The sequence below is a fragment of the Bombina bombina genome, chromosome 3, assembly GCF_027579735.1.
Source record: "Bombina bombina isolate aBomBom1 chromosome 3, aBomBom1.pri, whole genome shotgun sequence".
NCBI lineage: Eukaryota > Metazoa > Chordata > Amphibia > Anura > Bombinatoridae > Bombina > Bombina bombina.
Window position 1 is genome coordinate 862,084,954 of NC_069501.1, and position 21,496 is coordinate 862,106,449.

General features: G+C 41.0%; 1 protein-coding gene across 1 annotated transcript in view; it reads left to right on the plus strand.

Moving 5' to 3' along the window:
* UGGT2 (UDP-glucose glycoprotein glucosyltransferase 2) overlaps positions 1–21,496 on the plus strand; it is a 991,813-nt gene that overhangs the window by 35,308 nt on the left and 935,009 nt on the right. Inside the window, exon 4 of the mRNA XM_053707835.1 lies at positions 18,928–19,040. Coding sequence (XP_053563810.1) covers positions 18,928–19,040 — 113 coding nt within the window. The remainder of the gene's footprint in view (positions 1–18,927; positions 19,041–21,496) is intronic.

Sequence of the window (21,496 nt, forward strand, 5' to 3'; positions counted from 1 at the left end):
ACTTGTTCCCTCCCTTCATCCGTGTCCTAAAGCTTTGGTATTGGTATCCCACAAGTAAGGATGAAACCGTGGACTGGATACACCAAGTAAGAGAAAACAGAATTTATGCTTACCTGATAAATTACTTTCTCTTACGGTGTATCCAGTCCACGGCCCGCCCTGATAATTCGGTCAGGTTCAAATTTAATTTTTAAGATAACTACAGTCACCACTGCACCCTATGGTTCTCCTTTTTCTCCTAACCGTCGGTCGAATGACTGGGGGGGCGGAGCCTGAGGGGAGCTATATGGACAGCTTTGCTGTGTGCTTTCTTTGCCACTTCCTGTAGGGATTAAGAATATCCCACAAGTAAGGATGAAACCGTGGACTGGATACACCGTAAGAGAAAGTAATTTATCAGGTAAGCATAAATTCTGTTTTTATACTTTTATACTCAGCGGATGATATCCTTAAGAAGTTTTGTGAGTATGTGTATCCATCTCCATTGTTGTGGTTTTTCAGAGCCAGATGTGAATGTGCTCCTGCACAAATTTAAGCATCACGCTAGCACGTGGCAGGATCAGATAAACCACCTAATTTCTATGTATAGTACATGCAGTTCAGCCTCTGTTTGGGGTTTTAAAGAAGCACAATGTATAAAGTAAAATGGGTGTGATGGACTCTAATAAATTTGGTGTTTGAGTTTTAGTTAATAGTTTTTTTCATAAATGGAAAGAGTCCACAGCTGCATTAATTACTTTTGGGAAATTCAGAACCTGGCCGCCAGGAGGAGGCAAAGACACCCCAGCCAAAGGCTTAAATACCACCCCTCAGTCATTCTTTGCCTTTTGTCCCAGGAGGTTGGCAGAGAAGTGTCAGTAGTTTTCAATAATCTCTTATGTAGGGTAGTACTCTTCGGCATGAGACTGGAGTTTTAAGTAGTCCTGTCAGCCTCTCACTGAGCGCATGGGTGAAAGTTAGAGTCCGGAGATGCAGGGAGAGTCTTTCCGCGAAACTATCCCGACTCATATTAACCGTTCCACAAGCAATCAGCGTTGACGAGTTTCGCTGCCTGCTTTTTTCTCTCAAGTCCATGGCAGAAGTGACGCTACCATCTGTCACACTTGAAGGGCCGTGTTCCTGTTCCACGGCATAGATTCCGGTAAGATTGTTTCATTTTACTTTCATCATGGATGTATTGTAATTACAACTGTTTATCCATGAGGGGCTACAACCTTTCGGGGGTAACTTTAACATAGGGTCTCAGTGAGGCTCCTTTTTCTATCTTGGAATGAAGGGTTAATAGCTCCTGAGGGGGATTCATGTTTATGTGATTCTGTCTGCTACTGTGTAGTGTTGCTTCGGCTCATGACTATTTTGGAACATAACGGCCTATGTCTAGTGACGCTGCCTTTACGGTCGGGCGCGCTTTTGCATGGCTCTCCATTTCCGCATTCCTGACCATGTAGCGACTGAGAAATCCTTGTCCGCTTGTGTCTGGTTCCCTTGAGGAGGTAAGTGCCCCAGCCATTGGGGGTGTAAAGTCCATTTTTTTTATTCATTGTCCCAGTTATAGAGGATTCTGATTTTTTTGGAGACGGATGTCTCTAATTCAAACTCTACTTCTTGTGAAGAATATGAATTGGCCCGGTTGATACATGCTCATCAGTTATGTTCCGAATGCCGTTTTAGAGTGCTCTGTTCCTTGGGATCGGGGAATTAGGTGCCCACTGAGCTATCCGCCTCTCGGGATTCTATTTCCCATAAGGCAAGTTCCCTACCACCAACTCTTACTACGGATGCAGGTAACCTAAACGCTACTTATCCTTCTATGGAGTGTGGCCTGTTACCACTGGAGGTTACGACACGGTTCCGCATGGCCATATCTTTGGCGCTGGCGCATCTGCACCTCCCAGGAGTGTGCTTATGATATTGTCAGTGTTCCGTTAACCGGGGCTCGTCAGGCGTGGGATCGCCTGGTCCAGTTCAGCCCTCAGGGGGAGCGACTTCCCCTGAGGCCTCAGGCGGTGAACCTTCGGGGCCAGTGTTTTCTTTTGTCCCAGCGGAGGTATGTTGCACATTTCATTATAGACTGGCACACCTTCGTGTTTTACTGACGCACGTTTTGACGTTGCTGGAGGATCCCACTCTTAATGGGTCTGGGGATTCTCAGTCTTAATCTTCGGCTGGCTTGCTTGCATAGACATAAGGGGATGAAGTGATCTTCTTATAGTCTTTATTTGTCTATCATTTTCCAGTTCTGAGCTTGGATGTCTCTGACCCCTGTTGGGCTGTCTGTTCTTCCTGGGCGATAACCTACGGGTTGCCTTATCTTATTTTAATCCGGTGAGGATGATTTTTATTTGGTCTAAAACTCATGTTGTGGCGTGATGTTTCCTTAGGGAACCTTCGTTTCTGGAATTGATACTCGCGATTTTGTGGTCGCATTGTTTTCTTTGAGGACGTACTAGTCTTATGTTCTGTCTGACTGTTCTTTATCCATCCATCTCAGGGGAGTCTCTATGTGGCCTTGACAGTGCTGGGGCCCTTGGTTTCAGGCTGGTCCTGACTAGGTGCAAATCCTTCTTCTGTCTTTGAGGCCTTGTTCAGACACGTGGCGCCTTTTTATGTCCGGCTGGTCCGTTGGGGGGTGCCTAGTGATCACAATATGATGTGTGTTTATTTGTTATTTTACAAGCTTTAACTAGCATCCTGAGAGGACTTGATGGTCCGTGGTTGCTTAGGGGCATGGGGGATTGGTTCAGTCCTCATTCGCCTTTCAATCTAGTGGGCCGGGACTCCGTTGAGATCCCCGGCTACATTTTTCCGGGAACTAGAGAGTTCTCTCCCGTTGTGGGTTGGAGGCTTGGAGTATTTAGGTTACCTTCATACTGCTGTTCTTACAGTTTTGCCTTTCTTGGTCTCTTTGGAAGTGTCCTTTTAGGACTTGTTGCTTTTAGAGGCTCTCTTCCTTTGGATAGAGACTTTCTGGACTTCATCCGGTTTTTCTGGTGGCTTTGGCCACTTAATTAGGAAGTAAAGGCTGTGAGGGTCTGTCTTCCTTCGGGATTTAGTTGTCTCCATATTAGGGGGTGCGATAAGAGGTGTTGTCTCTTTTTCCAAGCTTTTTGCTTAAGGGATGTTTTTCTGCTTGAGTTTGGGATGCTTTGCATTCTTCTCCCTTGGGTGTGGTCCTCTGGAACGTGAATCTGAAAGGATTATGGAGACTAGCCTTTCTTTTCTGTCTTTTCTACTCTTTTTCGGGTGACTCTGTTCTTGTTCTCATTTCCCTTTGTGCTGCCTTTGGGCTCTACAGAAATTGCGTGACTTTGTCGTGGCCTAGCACCTTGCTGGGGCAGTGTTGACCTCCAACTAAGGGTGTTCTCTTCCATTTGGGCTGGGAATTACGAGTGAGTTCTGTACCTGTTCTCCGGGTTCCCCGGTTATCATCCCCTGTGAGGTCTGATTGCTTCAGACAGGGTATCTTGTGTTCCCTGGGGGTGTCGTTCATTCTAGGACGATTGTCTTGGATCCTTCTTAGATATCTGGAGACTTGTGATCCTGTGGACTGGTTCGGGACGACAGTTTTTTCAGGGAGCCTATGTTGCGACATATTGGCTAGCTCATTGGGCTTGCAAGCAGGAAGGCCAGAGTTCACATCCACCTTCGGGTACTGGTTATAAACTTTAGGGCCTGACTTGTCCTTCGGAAGGAGTGTGTTCCTCTTCATGGGGATTTTTTCTCTCCTTCCCTTTTGAGGGGATAGTTTATCTTCCTTATGAGCTGGGGATTCCTCTCTCTGGAGGGTCATTGTCCTGCCCTGTGTGTAGGAGGTTGGATCAGGTGGCTTATTTCTGTAAGGGGCAGCATCTGCTGCTCTGTGGGCTCTGTTCCACCTGTTGGAAATTGATCTCTCTATGTAGAGACTGTTTAAGAGAGTTATGACAGATCTTCCTATGGATCTATTGCACTTTTCTCTGTTCCAGGTCCTAGAGGGTTCTCCTTGAGAGTGCCTTATTTTGGAGGAGCAGATTGGGTTGGCATTCGAGCTCTGTTGGGGTGGGTGAGTCCCCCCTTTTTTCTTTCCATTACCTGGGGGCTTGTGGTTGGGGTCTTTCTGCCCCCCTGTCTATCAGACATGTCTGTCCTGGTCCGGTGTTGGAGCAGGATCTGAGATCTAGTGCTCTGCTATTTCGTCCTCGGAGCATTTGAGGTACGGTAAGCCTCTTTGAGGTTTATTCTTTCTCCATGTTTAAGATTTGTTGGAAGGACTGTCGATGCTTAGCCTGCAATGTTATCCCCTGGTTAGTGGATACTTAGCAATCTGAAGGATCCTATCTTATGCTGTTTTCTACTTGCCCTGCAAGTATTTAAGTTTTGGAGGTATTTTTAGATGACTGCAGCGTGCAGTGTTTTTCCTTCAGGTGTTGTTCGTCTGAACTATCTGAACTTGCTGTATGAGGTTTCGTTTCTGAATATTTCAGTATTTTGTGACTTGGGGACCTTCGTCTTCAGTTGCTTCTAGAGTGCTGTCGCACTGTGTTAGGGGATGATCCTCTCTCTGCTTCAGATTCCTGGCCTCATCCCGTAGTTTCTGTTTTTCTGGGGTTTAGGCGTTGCCTCCCCTTGTTTCTATGAGACTGGTTGGGTCTCTGTTAGCCTGACCCGATTTCTCTGTTTTTTTTGCCTTGTGTTTGTACCCTTTTTAGTTTTTTTTTTTTTTTTTTTTTTTTGTGGAGGTCCTTCTGCTTATCTAGCTCAGCATACTAATGCACTGTGGCTACTCTGCACTGTAGCAAACCGAGGGTTGCAAGTTCAATCCCCGGAGAGGTCTACTCAGCCTTTCCTCCTTTCGAGGTTGATAAAATAAGCAGTGCCTTGAGTCCCTTATGGGGGATTAGCTGCGCTTTACAAGTACAATCATGTTTTCACCGTGTCTTTTCTTGTGGAAGCATACAGTAATTTGTTCCCTTTCTTTAGTAAGGGGTGTGTCGTTTGGAGACCGACTGCTGGGCGACGGTGTCTCTTGGAGGCTGTTGACTCAGTCGAGCCTAGTTTCTGTGGTCTCTAGCAAGGCTTGTGGACTATCTGCGGGTCAGTGTCCTTGGGCCTTTTCCTTTTTTCAAACTTGTTCTCGGCTTCGGACCAAGCAGGATTTTGTTGGGTTGGGGTTTTCAGGCCTGGTGCCCTCAGAATGGGCTGCCTCTTCTACCCTCCCGTTTTTGCATTCAGTGTCCTCTATAGTTTGGGTATTGTTTTCGCAAAAACAATGAATGCAGCTGTGGACTCTTTCCATTTATGAATAAAAACTTAAATTATGCTTACCTGATAATTTTCTTTTCTTCAGATGGAAAGAGTCCACAGCTCCCCGCCCGTAATTTTTCTGTGGGGCGTCTGTTATTTTTGTTGTTCTGGCACAGTTTCACCCTGATATTTCTTCTACTGTTCCTTGTTCCCTCGGCAGAATGACTGGGGAATGAGGGAAGTGGGGGAGGTATTTAAGCTGGGGTGTCTTTTTGCCTCCTCCTGGTGGCCAGGTTCTGAATTTCCCAAAAGTAATGAATGCAGCTGTGGACTCTTTCCATCTGAACAAAAGAAAATTATCAGGTAAGCACAATTTAATTTTTTAAGCTGATATAAAACCTGCTCTGATGCTATACATATGCACTACAAAATGTTGCTGTATGCATGAAGTTACGAGGGTGACTCTGATCTAGGATGCTTTTCACCACAGATGACTATAAATAGTGCTCCCTCAAACGCATCTGTTCTATTGGTGCCCTATAGCAGTTAGGATCTGTCACCACAAGTTCTTGGCAAAATTATCAAGATGTTTGGGGGTTTGAAAGGAAAAAGGTTTTTAGTAGTGAAAGAGGAGATGGAGTTTTGATGTGGAAGAATCTAAGGTATAATGGAAGTGTATAAAAAAATACTATAAAACTTTTTTTAGTGAAAATAAAGTTTTGCTTTAGTAGATTTACAATATCTACTTCACTTTGTAAGATGTCCTGGAGTCATTTTTACAAGTTATTTTTGTCTCTAAAGTTAAAAACTGAAGAGCACAGTCACTGTAGGCTTTAACAATATCTCATTGTGATAAATTGACTAATACCAACTCTCACAGGCTACAGTTACATTCCTGAAGAAGAATACCTATAGGATTGACTGCTTAGTATTTGAGATGTGGAGGTGACCTATTGGGGACTCCCTCTCTAATGGACTGTTTTTTTTTTTTTTTTTTTAAATCTTTTATTTATTTCCAGCACTAGTCACAATAACAAGCATCTTAAACAGTTAGATTTTTACAATGTTCAATACAGATTTGTCACTACAACCGTCCTGGCATTTTCTATATATTTCAACAGTTTACTTCCACCCTCTTTCCACTTCCTCCATCCCCTCAAATACCATTAGTAACCTATCTAAGCCTATATGTGCTTTACCCCACATGCTATTTATCACATTATCTCTTTCCTTCGCTGCCCATCGATTAAGGAGCAAAAAGTCTTATGCCACATTGCGATTTGCTGCAAGCTACTCAAAAGTCTTAGTAATGTGGCAATGGGTTATCCTTTTGTCAATCAATGTCTTTGCCATGGAGGTAAGTCTTTGTTTCATGTTATTGGCATCAAAGTCTAACATTTTGCATTTTCATCACATCCCTTTCCCACTATTTCCAAAGTTCTACTCTTCTTTTACTCTCCCCGAGGCGCCCCCCCAGGGTCAGAACTCTCCATCTTATCTGAGTCAATTAGTCAAATACGGGTATGTTAGTTAAAGATATTCCACTGTCCCCTAAGTTGGGCTTCAAGGACAAACACTGAGTCTTTAAATGGGTATATTATTTGTCTCTGGTGTGGGAGGTCTAAGCTGCAAATCAGGGGTTCCCATTTATTCAGAAAGTGTTGGGTCCGCATTGTTACGTCCCCTTGTGTGTCAATCTGTTCATATGTCATTTGTCTTTGTACAGTTATTTTGAGCTGTGTCAGAGTTGGTGGATCGGGTGCCATCCATTGTTTGAGAATAAGTTTTCTAGCCAATAGTATTACTTTATGGGTGAATTTAACGTGTTTCTGTGGATCTGACTGTGAGTGCAGTAGGATCAGCATAGTCGTTGTCAATTCGAATTTTTCCCCTGTAAGTTTCTCCACCCATCTCTGCGTCATTCCCCAGAATTTCTTGAGTCGCGGGCATTGCCATATCATGTGTGTAATGTTAGGGTTAGGGTGTGAACATTTTGGGCATAACCCTGAGGTTTCAGGACTCCACTTGTGAAACTGTCTAGGTGTTATGTATGTATTGTGTAGTAATTTTGTGTGTGATTCCCTGATCTCGTTAGACAATGAGGCTTTCCTCACTTTCATTACACTTTGTTCAATAATTTGATCTGGGGTCGGTTGTCCATGTAGTGTGTTCCATTTATTTTGGAGGTGATCTCTTGTGGTTGTGTTGGGCTTGTTCTGAAGAGCCTTGTAGGTGTGTGAGATTGAGGTCATCCCCCCTCTGTGCAATGTCAGTAGTCTGTAGTCCCCCGCTCTCAAGAGGCCTTGTATATAGTGTCTACTCTGTAGGAAAGCAAAATGATGTTGGTTGGGTAAGTTAAAGTCTGTATCTCGACAAATGGTCTAACTGTTCTCTGATCTGCTGATAACATCTGTCTTATGGTAGTTAGTCCCCAGTCTTCCCATTGTTTGAATGGTTTGGTGGTAAAACCCGCCTGGAAATCTGGGTTACCCCTTAGTGGAAGGTACGTAGTGTGTCTGTTTGAGAGTCCAAGAGCCTTGCATATCTTCCTCCACGCCAACAGAGGGTGTAGGAAGAGGGTGGTATTGCCCACTGCCCCTTCAATTTGTGCACGGGTCATGTGTGGGAGCATTTTCAGGGACCACGGGGTGATAAGTTCTCCCTCTAATTTAGGATTAGTGAAGGTGCTTCTATCTAAAAGCCAATCCATTGCGTATTTAGCTAGGGCAGCCCAATTATAATGCTCTATGTTTGGAAGTCCAAACCCTCCCATCTCTGGTGTACAGGTCATTTTTGTGAAGCTTATTCTGTGTTTTTTCCCTCTCCATAAGAATTGAAGGATGTCTCTATTCAGCGTGAGGAGATCTTGTTTGTGTATGAGTTCTGGTAACATTTGAATGGTGTAAAGCAATTTGGGAAACAGAATCATTTTAATTAATCCTACTCTTCCCGACAGTGTTAGTGTTAGTGCTGACCAGGTCACCAATGTACGTCTTAGACCTTTAATTAAGGGCTTGAAATTCAAGTCATACCACTGTCTGGGATCTCTAGCCAAAGTGATACCCAAGTACTTGAATGTAGTAGTAATGATTTTGAAGTTGTCCTGAAGCGGTACAGCAGGGTTTTTATTGTGTAGCCAAAGTAGCTCTGATTTTTCTTTGTTGATACAGTATCCCGATATTTGTCCGAATTCAGTGATAATGCGCATAATATTGGGGATGTTATTTCTAGGTTCTTTCATGTATAGAATCATGTCATCTGCAAAAAGTGAGATATGCATTGTTTCTTTACCTATAGTCAGTCCCTCCATATCTCTTCTAAGTTTAACTGCTAGTGGCTCTAACGCAAGGTCAAAGAGGAGCGGCGACAGGGGGCAGCCCTGCCTCGTGCCTCGCTTAAGGGAGAATACCTTAGAAGGAGTACCGTTAACTAGGATCGCTGCTCTAGGATCAGTGTAAATGGCGTGTATGGCTGTCATAAAGTCACCCCTTATGTCAAATTTTTCCAATGTGGTAAATAGATGGTCCCATAATATCTTGTCGAACGCTTTTTCAGCATCCACAAGTATTAGGCAGGCTTCTCTCGGTCTTGTTTCTTTAGTCCCCAATAGTAAGTTAGTATGGATTGTAACTTTCTCATATTTTTCACCGATGATCTGCCCTTTACAAATCCCGTCTGGTCGTCGTGTATCAGTGAGGGTAAGATTTCTGTCAGTCTGTTGGCCAGTATTTTCGTGAACAGTTTGTAGTCAGAGTTAAGAAGGGATATTGGTCGGTATGAGGATGTCAGTAGGGGGTCTCTGCCCAGTTTGGGTATTACTGTCACGTTCGCTTCCGAAAATCTGCTAGATAGGCCAGCTCTTCCCTCCCTAATTGCATTGAAGAGCAATGTGAGCGTCTCCGCTGTTTCCCCTTTGATCATTTTATAAAATTCCCCTGGTAGTCCGTCAGGGCCAGGGGTCTTTTCTAAGGGTAATGATTCGATAGATTTAATAACTTCCTGTGAGCTGATTGGGGCATTGAGTTTTTGGAGCTGTTCTTCAGCCACCTTCGGGAGATTTATGTCTTTCCAGAAGTTTAGTTTCTGGTCATTGGGTATTGCTTGGGCACTGTATAGGTTAGAGTAATAGTTTATAAATGCTTCATGTATGTCTTTCTCCTGCGTTATTAATCTACCCTTTTCTCTAAGAGCTGTTATGTAGTTTGGTTTTCTATCTAACTTGGTAACCCTCGCCAGTAGTTTCCCCGTGCGATTCCCATAGCGATAGAATTTCGCCTGAATGCGATCCTGGGCCCTCACTGATGTCTGAATGAGGTTTGTGTCTCTGAGTTGCTTAGTGTCTTTGTACTTTATTCTATTATGTTCTGTCGGGTATCTCAGGTACTGGTTTCTAGCATTCAAAAGTTGGCATAGCAGCAGCTCTCCCTTTTGTTTGTAAGTTGTAGTCATTTTAATTGTATACCCCGTCACTACTCCCCTCAGTACCGCTTTTGCAGCCTCCCAGAACAGTGAAATGTTAGTCATGTGTTGGGCGTTGAGGTCTTTATATGCCAACCATTCCCCTATCAGGTTACTTCTCAGGTTTGTGTCATGGTACAGATGTGTGGGGAATTTCCACCTACATGCCTTCCTGTGAGGTGTGTTTGTGCGTAGCTCTAATGTGACTGGAGCATGATCCGAAATGGTTATGGGGTCTATTCTCACCTCTCCAATTCTAGGACATAGCTGTTTCGATACTAGAAAGTAATCTATGCGGGATAGTGTAGTCTTTGATGGGTGTGCGCATGTATAGTCTCTTGCTTCTGGGTTTCTTTCCCTCCATACATCTAGTAGAGCTAGGGTATTCCTAAAGTGTTTAATAATTAGTGTTTCTCTTTTAGATTCTTTCCCTTGGTGCGTGTGTTGTGTGACACTGTTGGGATCACGGAATCTATCCGCCGGTGTGTAAGGAGCGATGTTGTAATCTCCTCCTGCTATGATGGGGAGGTCTGAGAAGTGAATGAGCTTAGTTTGGAGGAGGTTAAGGAATTCTCTTTTCCTTGTCTGGGGGCCATATATCCCACATAATACCACACTGAGCGATTCCAGTTGAACCTTAGCTATCAGATATCTGCCCTCTGTATCAGACACCATTTGTAAAGTAGTGTATTGTAACCCTTTACGAAACAACATTGCCACACCTCTCGTCCTTTTCCCCTCATTTGGGGTGTACAGGACTTCCCCCACCCATCCCTGTTTAAGTTTTTGGTGCTCTATTTGTGATAGATGAGTCTCTTCTAGTATTGCAATGTCAGTTTTTTTGGTTTTAAGCTGTTTCAGTATTGCTTTTCTTTTAATTGGTGAGGTTATTCCTCCCACATTCCATGTGGTGATCCTCATCCTAGCGTTTTGATCACCTAACTTTGGTCTATTGTCAGTTTCAGTCACAGATGTGTGATGTGATATGCTAGGTACAATTGAGTGGGAATAATGAGGTATGTTGTACTTACTCGTTTGTGCAGTCTCCCAGGTTTGTCCTTTTTTCCCCTAGGGTGGCGCCCCGAGGCCGGCTCAATCTGTCTATTGTTATAGCGTACAGCTAGCGAGTGTACGTTACTAAAACAGTTCAACTCCTTTATCTCTCCTCAACAGTAACAACAGCTGGAATATTCTTTGCAATAAAACACTTTAATACCTAAACAACAAAACAAAACAGAGAATCAATAAGTGCCCCCCCCCCACATTGTAAAGGATATAAGTTCACTTGTCTTAGTCTTCAAGTTGCTTTATTATTATTAAGTTCATTTCTTCTGTGATCTTGGCAACAGCTTTCATCTGTCTGAGCTTGAAGGGCGATTTTCACGATCTCGTGACAGTTCTTGTTTGCTTTCCCTCTGTAAGTGTAGCCTGAGTTGATTTGGTGAGTCGAAGTACAGGGGACCATTGGTTGTTTGTAGACGTAGTCTCACTGGATACAGAAGGGCTGCTGGTCTTCCTTGTTCCATAAGCTGCTTACAGTAGGGTGTGAATTCTTTCCTTTTGGCTGCTACTGCTGCAGAATAATCCTGAAACAGGTATATTTTCCTGCCTTCGAATTCCAACTGCGAGGCTTTTCTGTATGCTTGTAGGATTGCTACTTTTGCCTTGAAATTGAGATATTTGACCATAATCTGTCTTGATTGTTGATTATTTTCGCCTATCTTCCTTTGGTCTCCAACCCTATGGGCTCTCTCTACAGTGTATGGCAGGCATGCTTGCGGGATATGGAGCATCTTTGGCAGTGTGTTTTCTGCAAATTCTATTAGTTGTGATCCTGGGAGGGATTCTGGAATTCCTACTATTCGCAGGTTGTTTCTTCTTGACCTGTTCTCCAGGTCGTCAATTTTCGCCCACAGTCTTTCATTTTGCTGCTGCAGTGTTTGAATATTGGTCTCAGCTTCTCTATGGTGGGTTTCTCTCTCTGCTACCCTTTGTTCTACTTGCGTTAGCCTCCCATTAAATGATTTAACTTCAGTTGTTAATGAGTCCATCCCTGTTTGTAATTGCTCAATTTTTGGTAAGAAAAGTGCAGATATTTGGGAGACAATTGGGTGGGGGTCCACAGGGCCAGCATGCAGCGTGTCTTCTGTGTCCACGTGGGGCTGTGATGTTTCTACTTGAGTTTTTTTCTTATCAGTATTTTTAAGCCTTCCTGCCATTATTCCTGTTTTCTTATTAAAGGAATTGTAGTATTTTTGCATGCAGCTTTAAGTATGTTTGCCGTTGCTTCTCAGTAAGTCAAGTTTTTAATGTGGTACTCTACACCTAAGCACCTTCTGTTCAAAGTTTATTTGATCACTGAATGGTATCAGATCTAAGAGGATCATTTGCGGTGGGTGGGTTGGGGGGGAGCAGGGCCTGACCTCCTAGCCCTGCATGGTTAGAGTGTTCTGTTCACAATTGAGGGTATAGTCTTGCTAGGGATTATTAGGTCTTGAGCTATCCCGCTGAGCTAATTATTGTTTTATGGGTATAGTCTCTTGATTGTCCCTATTAAGATTCTTCTCGGTTAGTTTTGTTAGTGATCTCCCTTCTCCAGGAAACTGCACTTGTTACCCTTTGTTTTTGTACCTTATAGCGTATGTGGGTCTATGCTGTTCACGTTAGGTATTTGCTGCTTAATTAGGCTTTGATTGTCTCTCGAAGGAGTTGTGGCCTTGGCTTTGGGAGTTTTTATTTTTTTTATTTTGTACTCCTAAATGCTCGCAGCAGAATGGCAAGATAGTGGCTCTCCCGGCGTTAACTTGGCTTTCTCTATCGGGCTCTCAGTATTTTATGCCCTTTAGTTTGGGGGAGTCCGGGCAGCTCTCCGCAGACTTTTCCTGCCTATTTAAACTTCTCTTTGCTTTCAGGCGAGTTGCGGCTCTAACTGTTACTTTGCCTCTATTTCTGGGTGTCAGGCGCAAGGTGTCAAGATGGCGGCGTTCCCGCCGTTAGTCTGGCGTTAGCCTTCAGATCTCTCAGTGTCTTATAGTATGCCCAGGGCTCTTACCGGGTGTGTAGTCGTCCGATTCTGACCACCCGTTTCAGGCTAGAGGGTTGTTTGTCGTCCGGTTCCGACAGGTTAGGCTAGCGGGTGCGGTCGCGGCTCGCTCCGGTTTCTTCTGTCTATTGACTTCTGCGGCGGGGGAGTCTGATGACTGACTCCTTGCTGAGAATTATCCCGGCAGTAGTATTGTCCTCTGCCAAGGGGTATCAGTTTTTTCAGGTGGCACTTTTGCAGTGTTGCTCGAGTTTGAGTGTTGGTAGCAGCGGAGCTTTTTCCTTTGCGTCCACACTCTGTGCCCTCCCACCGGAAGTCTCCCTAATGGACTGTTTTTATGCTTTATTTAATAATAGACAGTGGTTACACTGGTAAAGGAGCACTGTTTCATATTCCTTTAAATCACAGCCTTCTAGAATACATTTGCACATACATTGCTGGCTTATAAAGTCACTTCTCAGGCTCAGATTACAAAGGGGCTGTGTAAACATGACTACAGTGTACTGTGTATGTTGCTGTGTGATTAAATGTCTGAAACACCATATTAACAGTATATTTATTGGTCTTGTGCACGAAGTACTTTGCTGTTCTGTCTGAGTTTGAAGGAACTCCTAGAGCAGCCATTACCACCTGCCTGTAACTCCCCAGTGACCCTTCCATGCACTTCTCCCTAGGGATGTTACAGATAAATGTTGTGCCGCCAACCATTGAAGTAACTATTTAGCACTATCTCTGCCATTTCTAAGGCTGAAGCTTTATGCTGCCAAAATAAATGGAGCTAGGCAGGGCAAGCGCTCCCACTAGGCAAACAAGGCAGACGCCCATGACCGCTGTGATTTGAGTCTCAAAGTATGCAGCGCAATGATACCAGCGCTTTATGAGTGACACTCTCAGACTCAGTCAGTGAATGTGCTTAGCGTCCGCTCATAATGAGTCATCATTCATCTCTGGTAGTCCCTGGACTGTCTGCAAGCAGTGCGATATGACTGTGTGTCTCCTGTCCTGATATGACTGAGCCTCGAAGTGATTGCTCCCAACAAGCAGTGGCCGCCTACTGGTGACGTCATGTCACATCACGTGTGCGCACTGCACTAAGCATGTGCAGTAATCGTGGGGAAAGTGAGGTGGATTGTGGAGGAACTGAGAACAGAAGTCAGAAGGTTCAAGGATCCATCTGTTGTTGTGGAGTCTAGAGACTGGACATCTGATGGGGTTATGGTTAGTTAGACCACACACTGTATTGTCTTAGCACTGTCTAGGTGAGAAGGTAAGAATGGGCAGTGGCTATCAGAGCAAGTCATAATCTGCTCTAAATACGTTTTCATTTTTTTTTACACAAATGTAAATTAATCTATTCCAATCTAGCCATGACTGAATACTAGTGCGTGTTACTTCTTTTAGCAAAACTATAAATTTCTGCATGCAATCATGCACATGCTGACATTGTAAGCATATTTTTAGGAGACCACTTTATCTCAACTCATGAGTCATATAACTATAATATACTAGGGACAAAAATACTGTATCTGTGCCCCTGCCACACAGTGCATATAGCAGCAATAGCAAAGCATAAAAACTCAGTTTATTGAGTTTCTCTGCATTAAGTTTACAAAGTGTGGTTGGTATTCATAGATTAAATGCAAATATTTAAAACTGACATGTTTTTATTAATGTTTTATTTGTATTACATGCACACATTAATCATATCTGACTCTAATATGAATATCACATTGCAAATTCATATATGAGTGATTGTTAAAGTGAACAGTTTATTCTTTATACAATATAATTAGAAAAACAACTGTGTGAAGTTGGTTTTGTAGGGATGATGGGTGAGGTGTGGGGAGGTGTGTGACTGTCAGCTAGTGCTAAGGGACAGTGACATTTTTCATAGAGGAGAGGATGACTGTATGACAATGTGTAGTGACTGGCCTTTAAGTAAGTGCGTGAGTTTGTTTTATAGAGGAGACGGTGACTGTATGACAATGTATAGTGACTGGGTTTGTTTTATAGAGATGGTGACTGTATGATAATGTGTAGTGCATGTGTTTGTTTAGTAGAGGAGAGGGTGACTGTATGACAATATGTAGTGACTGGGTTTGTTTTATACAGGAGAGGGTGACTGTATGACAATATGTAGTGACTGGGTTTGTTTTATAGAGATGGTGACTGTATGATAATGTGTAGTGCATGTGTTTGTTTTATACAGGAGAGGGTGACTGTATGACAATATGTAGTGACTGGGTTTGTTTTATACAGGAGATGGTGACTGTATGACAATGTATAGTGACTGGGTTTGTTTTATAGAGATGGTGACTGTATGACAATGTATAGTGACTGGGTTTGTTTTATAGAGATGGTGACTGTATGATAATGTGTAGTGCATGTGTTTGTTTAATAGGGTAGAGGGTGACTGTATGACAATGTATAGTGACTGGGTTTGTTTTATAGAGATGGTGACTGTATGATAATGTGTAGTGCATGTGTTTGTTTAGTAGGGTAGAGGGTGACTGTATGACAATATGTAGTGACTGGGTTTGTTTTATAGAGATGGTGACTGTATGACAATGTATAGTGACTGGGTTTGTTTTATAGAGATGGTGATTGTATGACAATGTGTAGTGCATGTGTTTGTTTAGTAGAGGAGAGGGTGACTGTATGACAATATGTAGTGACTGGGTTTGTTTTATAGAGATGGTGATTGTATGATAATGTGTAGTGCATGTGTTTGTTTAATAGGGTAGAGGGTGACTGTATGACAATGTATAGTGACTGGGTTTGTTTTATAGAGATGGTGATTGTATGATAATGTGTAGTGCATGTGTTTGTTTAGTAGAGGAGAGGGTGACTGTATGACAATATGTAGTGACTGGGTTTGTTTTATACAGGAGAGGGTGACTGTATGACAATGTATAGTGACTGGGTTTGTTTTATAGAGATGGTGACTGTATGATAATGTGTAGTGCATGTGTTTGTTTAGTAGAGGAGAGGGTGACTGTATGACATTATGTAGTGACTGGGTTTGTTTTATACAGGAGAGGGTGATTGTATGACAATGTATAGTGACTGGGTTTGTTTTATACAGGAGAGGGTGATTGTATGACAATGTGTAGTGCATGTGTTTGTTTAATAGGGTAGAGGGTGACTGTATGACAATATGTAGTGACTGGGTTTGTTTTATACAGGAGAGGGTGACTGTATGACAATGTATAGTGACTGGGTTTGTTTTATAGAGATGGTGACTGTATGATAATGTGTAGTGCATGTGTTTGTTTAGTAGAGGAGAGGGTGACTGTATGACATTATGTAGTGACTGGGTTTGTTTTATACAGGAGAGGGTGATTGTATGACAATGTATAGTGACTGGGTTTGTTTTATACAGGAGAGGGTGATTGTATGACAATGTGTAGTGCATGTGTTTGTTTAATAGGGTAGAGGGTGACTGTATGACAATATGTAGTGACTGGGTTTGTTTTATACAGGAGAGGGTGACTGTATGACAATGTATAGTGACTGGGTTTGTTTTATAGAGATGGTGACTGTATGATAATGTGTAGTGCATGTGTTTGTTTAGTAGAGGAGAGGGTGACTGTATGACATTATGTAGTGACTGGGTTTGTTTTATACAGGAGAGGGTGATTGTATGACAATGTGTAGTGCATGTGTTTGTTTAATAGGGTAGAGGGTGACTGTATGACAATATGTAGTGACTGGGTTTGTTTTATACAGGAGAGGGTGATTGTATGACAATGTGTAGTGACTGGCTTGTAAGTAAGTAAGGTTTGTTTTATAGAGAGGGTGACAATGTGTAGTGACTGGCCTGTAATTGTAATTAAGCAGGCAATGGTGGCTTATATATAAGGTTATGTATAGATCCCTCTCTTTATATTTGCCTCTTCATGTACAGTATGTAGTTTGTTATTGTCCAATACAAGCTAGTCCCTTATTAATAAATGTATACAGCAAGGCTTTGAAAACCCTGAACAAAACCATGTATACAAATATTTATTTACTTCACATGTTTAATCATTATGTTAAAGGGACATTGGTATACTAGATTTTTCTTTGCATACATGTTTTGTAGATGATCCATTTATATATAGCCCATCTGGGTGTGTTTTTGTAAAAATGTATAGTTTTGCTTAATTTTAAATAACATTGTGCTGATTTTAAGACTCCTAACCAAGCCCCAAAGTTTCAGATGTATACTGATAAACAGACTTCAGACTGCTTCTGTTTGTAAATTGGGTCATTTTATATGCAGGGGAGGATATTTGGAGGGGGGCGCAAGTAGCAGGTCTTGCCTAGGGTGCGAAATAGTCTAGCACCGGCCCTGGAGCTAGGAAATACTTAGCTTAAGGATGAAAATTAAATGAAGAAATAAGAGTGTAGGTTATTCTATTATATACTCTGGTTGGTTCAACAGTAGTTACAAGAATTCTGGAAGTCAATAACATGGAACCCATCTTGTGAGTTAACTTACTTTATCTTGGAAAAGTTTCCTTATCTCCATAAAAGTGTACAGCTTATATTATTACAGCTGGTTCCATTGAACATAAGTTCAATCCCTTTAGCCACCATATCCCTGGTTAAAGAATCACTTTTGTCTTATGTCCAATTCTAGGTAAAGCAATCGGCATGCTGCAACATACTTTGAAAAAGCCTGATAAAGCCACATGCTATAAGAAGCTTTATGATATATGTCTGTCATAGTGACAGTCCCACCATTTGCACCCATATTTCCATCAAAACAGTTTTTTGCTTCAAAATCAGGTCTTCAAGATTGTCTGGAAGCCTGCGCTAGAAGCAAGAATGTATGAATTGCAAACATTTTTAACTTTTTTATTTATTTATATATTTTTTACAGAATGCTGCTTAAAGGGACTCTCCAGCCACAATTGGAATGCGCATCGGTGCATTTCAGTTTTGAAAATTAAGCATTTTTGCAATATAAATCTTTTAGCAAAACCGCTTCTAGTAAAAAGGTATAACTTTTTCAAAAGTGTATTTAAGTATGCTCCATGCACCAGCATTTTAAACACAGCACTTGTTCAGAGAGCATAAAGTGCTTGTATAATCTGGTAATGACTCAATTTGTTAATTGCTGACATGATAAAAGTCCCACTGATGTTCTGAACAGCTGCAGTATTTAAAATACTGGCGCACTGAGAATATCTAGCTATGCTTAATATAAACATTCAGAGAAAAATGTTAGCACTAAAACAGTGATAACTTTTACTAAAAGCATTTTTGCCAAGACGTTCATTGTAACACTGTCTAATAAAAATGATTTAAAAAAAAATATTGCACAAAAAATTTATAAGGACTCAAAGATAGGAAATCTCGGGTGTTAGAAAAAAAAATGCAGGCAAATGGCTTTAACATTGAGACACATACATATACATGTCTAAAGGTGTATGTATGTATGTGTGTATATATATATATATATATATATATATATATATATATATATATATATATATATATATATATATATATATATATATATATATATATATATATATATATATATATATATTCTGTGTGTGTGTACATATATATTAATGTATATATGTATTTACAGTCATATATATATACACATAAAAACATTTAATATATATGTATACACACACATACATATATATATGTGTGTGTATGTATGTATGTATGTATATAGTTATAAGTAGTAATATTTGTGTAACAACCAATCACAAGCTAGCACTCATTGCGGCTCCTGAGCCTATCTAGGTATGCTTTTTAGCAGAACAAAGTAAATTTGGTATTAGCAGTAAATTGAAAAGTCTCTTAACATTCCATGCTCTATCTGAATCATAAAAGTTTTTAATTTTGACTTTTATGTTCATTTTAACTGCATTTTCTGTAGCAATGTTTCATTTCGAGCAATTAAAATACTAACCGTTAAGAAAAGATGATTAATACAACTTTTAGAATACCTCTTCAGAGTGCCTCTTGTCCCGACATTTTTACAATCAACTTAAATTACTGTGTAAGTACATTCCTAATAGAAGAACAGAGCTTTTTACTCTTGTTAAACACTTTTTTTCTTCCTGCAGAATTACAATTCTTACATTAGGAGCATAATTTGGTAGTAGTTGCTGGGCTATTTTAATCAGGAAATTGATGGTAATTTGAATTATGAGTGCAATTAAACCATCATATGAGTGTAATAATTAACATTTTAGATTGCAGCTGATGAGCCGCCTCCAGCAAGCTGTATCGCATTTGTCGCTATCCACGGGAAACACACCTGCAAAACAAGTCAGATTAAAAAACTTCTGAAGGAAGCAGCAGAGAGGTAAATATTACAAGTGTGTATACAATAATAGACTTTGTTAGTCATTAGTTACCTTTTTCTACCAAGCAAATATGCATGTATTACAGATGCTCAATATAAATACTAACTTTTATTTTGTTATACTATACTAGGTGCATAACAAACTTCTAAGCTTGCATGTATGCCTTATTTCTTGTTTCTTTTTGTAAGTAAGCCTTGTTAACCACAGTGGCGGCTGGTAAAGCAAAAAACCTCACCTCTTAACAGCTCCATAATGTCCATGACTTTTACCCTCATCCAGACAAAAAGAGTGTGGGGGAGCGCACAAGGAATTAACTATAAACAGTTGCCGAGTACTGAAGTGCGTAGAGTGTAAATATTGCCTATCATCTGTTTCATCACTCACTACAGAGTTCCAAACTGCCTCTTTAAGCAACATTAACACAAGAACTGTGTGTTGGATGTTCATGAAATGAGTTTGCATGGTAAAGCAGCTGTACACAACCCTCATATAAACATGCGCAATGTCATGCAACTGAAGTAGTGTTACAATAAAAAGTGAAAAATAAACTAATCAAAAACAATTAAATATAATTTTAAGGATATATGTGATAGGTGAACTCCTTCTCAATCTTAGTGGTACGAGGTACGTCGGAACGCCAGCAAACGCCACCTCTACGCTCTTACGAAAAAGTCACCAGGACAGGTATTGAGTGTTTATCACTTACCCGGCGAGGGTTAGCATAGCCATTAGGCACGCCATCCACCTCCATTCGAGAAGGGGTTGTGATTTCACTCCCACTAAAGTATTGTATGTGGACAGATATCTGAGTGACTATATGTATGAGTAATTATTTGTGGCTTTTTAAGAATTTTTATGTGTTTTTAATAAAAAGCTATTTACCCAAAGCAACGGCCTGCAATTGGTGTCATACTGGGGACCTGGCAGTATAAAACCGGGTGTGCCTGGCAGGCTCTATAAAGTGTGACCCCTTGGCGGGACCACCAGTGTGAATATTATCTCCTTTTTTTTAAATTATTGCACTATATTTTCTTTTCCTTTTTTTTTTAGGCAAGATTGAGGGCTTCACGGTTCACATATATCCTTAAAATTATATTTGATTGTTTTTGATTCGTTTTTTTATTTTATTATTATTAATATACCAAGTGATTTTTGTACTTATTTGTTTACAACTGAAGTAGTGTATAGAATGCGGTTACTGGACTCTGGAGCAGTGGAAACGTGAATCACACTTCACTATCTGGCACATCTGATAGACAAATCTGGGTGTGGTGAATGCCAGGAGAATGCTTTGTACCAGAATACTTTGTGCCTACTGTAAAGTTTGGGGGAGGAGGGAGGACTTTTTGTTGTTGATCACTGGAGGTGACAATGTACACTGCAGTCAGGCCTCTCTATAACTGATCACTGGAGATGCATAACTTAGTATCTGAAGAGATATAGGCAGTGTTTTCAGGCCAAACCTATAACTTCTTTTATAACACCTGTGACTACTCACATATGCAGCATGCTAGGAACTGAAATAGGCTCTCTTCCTGTAGCTGATTTTTTGGTGGGGCAGATGTCATGCTACCCATATAAAGGATGACCCACAAAAGATACCAAAATATCTTTACTTTTCTGGTAGAGAAAATTGTCTCGCTGTAGACTAAATACGTGACATACATTGTTTTGCTTTCTAGCATTCTTTGGAAAAGTTTAATATTATGTTTACAAAAATAATGATAAAATAATTTTCACTAATGGGGAATTAATTTCCATGTCCAATCATGAGAACTAATGCAGCAAATAAGGATACGTCACCTTCAGTGTGGAACAATGGGAATTTGACCCACCCATACTTCTAAAGGCCTTATTAGGCTGATATAATTTGTCATATAGTGGTGTAATTAAAGGTAAATGTTAAAATAAAAATGGTTCTTAGGTTAGAAATTTCAAATATATTAAGGTAAAATAGAGAGAAATATATAACTAATATTTTTTTTCCTTAAAGGGATATGAAACCCAAAATAATTATTTTGCGATTCAGACAGAGCATACCATTTAGAAAAAGTTTCCTATTTACTTATTTTATCAAATTTGCTTTATTCCCATGGTATTCTTTGTTAACGAGATACCTAGGTAACTATCTGGAGCACTGTTTGGGAGGAAATAGAGCTGCCATCTAGTACTCTTGAAAATAAATAACATTTCTCCAACATAGGTGTGTCCGGTCCACGGCGTCATCCTTACTTGTGGGATATTCTCTTCCCCAACAGGAAATGGCAAAGAGCCCAGCAAAGCTGGTCACATGATCCCTCCTAGGCTCCGCCTACCCCAGTCATTCTCTTTGCCGTTGTACAGGCAACATCTCCACGGAGATGGCTTAGAGTTTTTTAGTGTTTAACTGTAGTTTTTATTATTCAATCAAGAGTTTGTTATTTTAAAATAGTGCTGGTATGTACTATTTACTCAG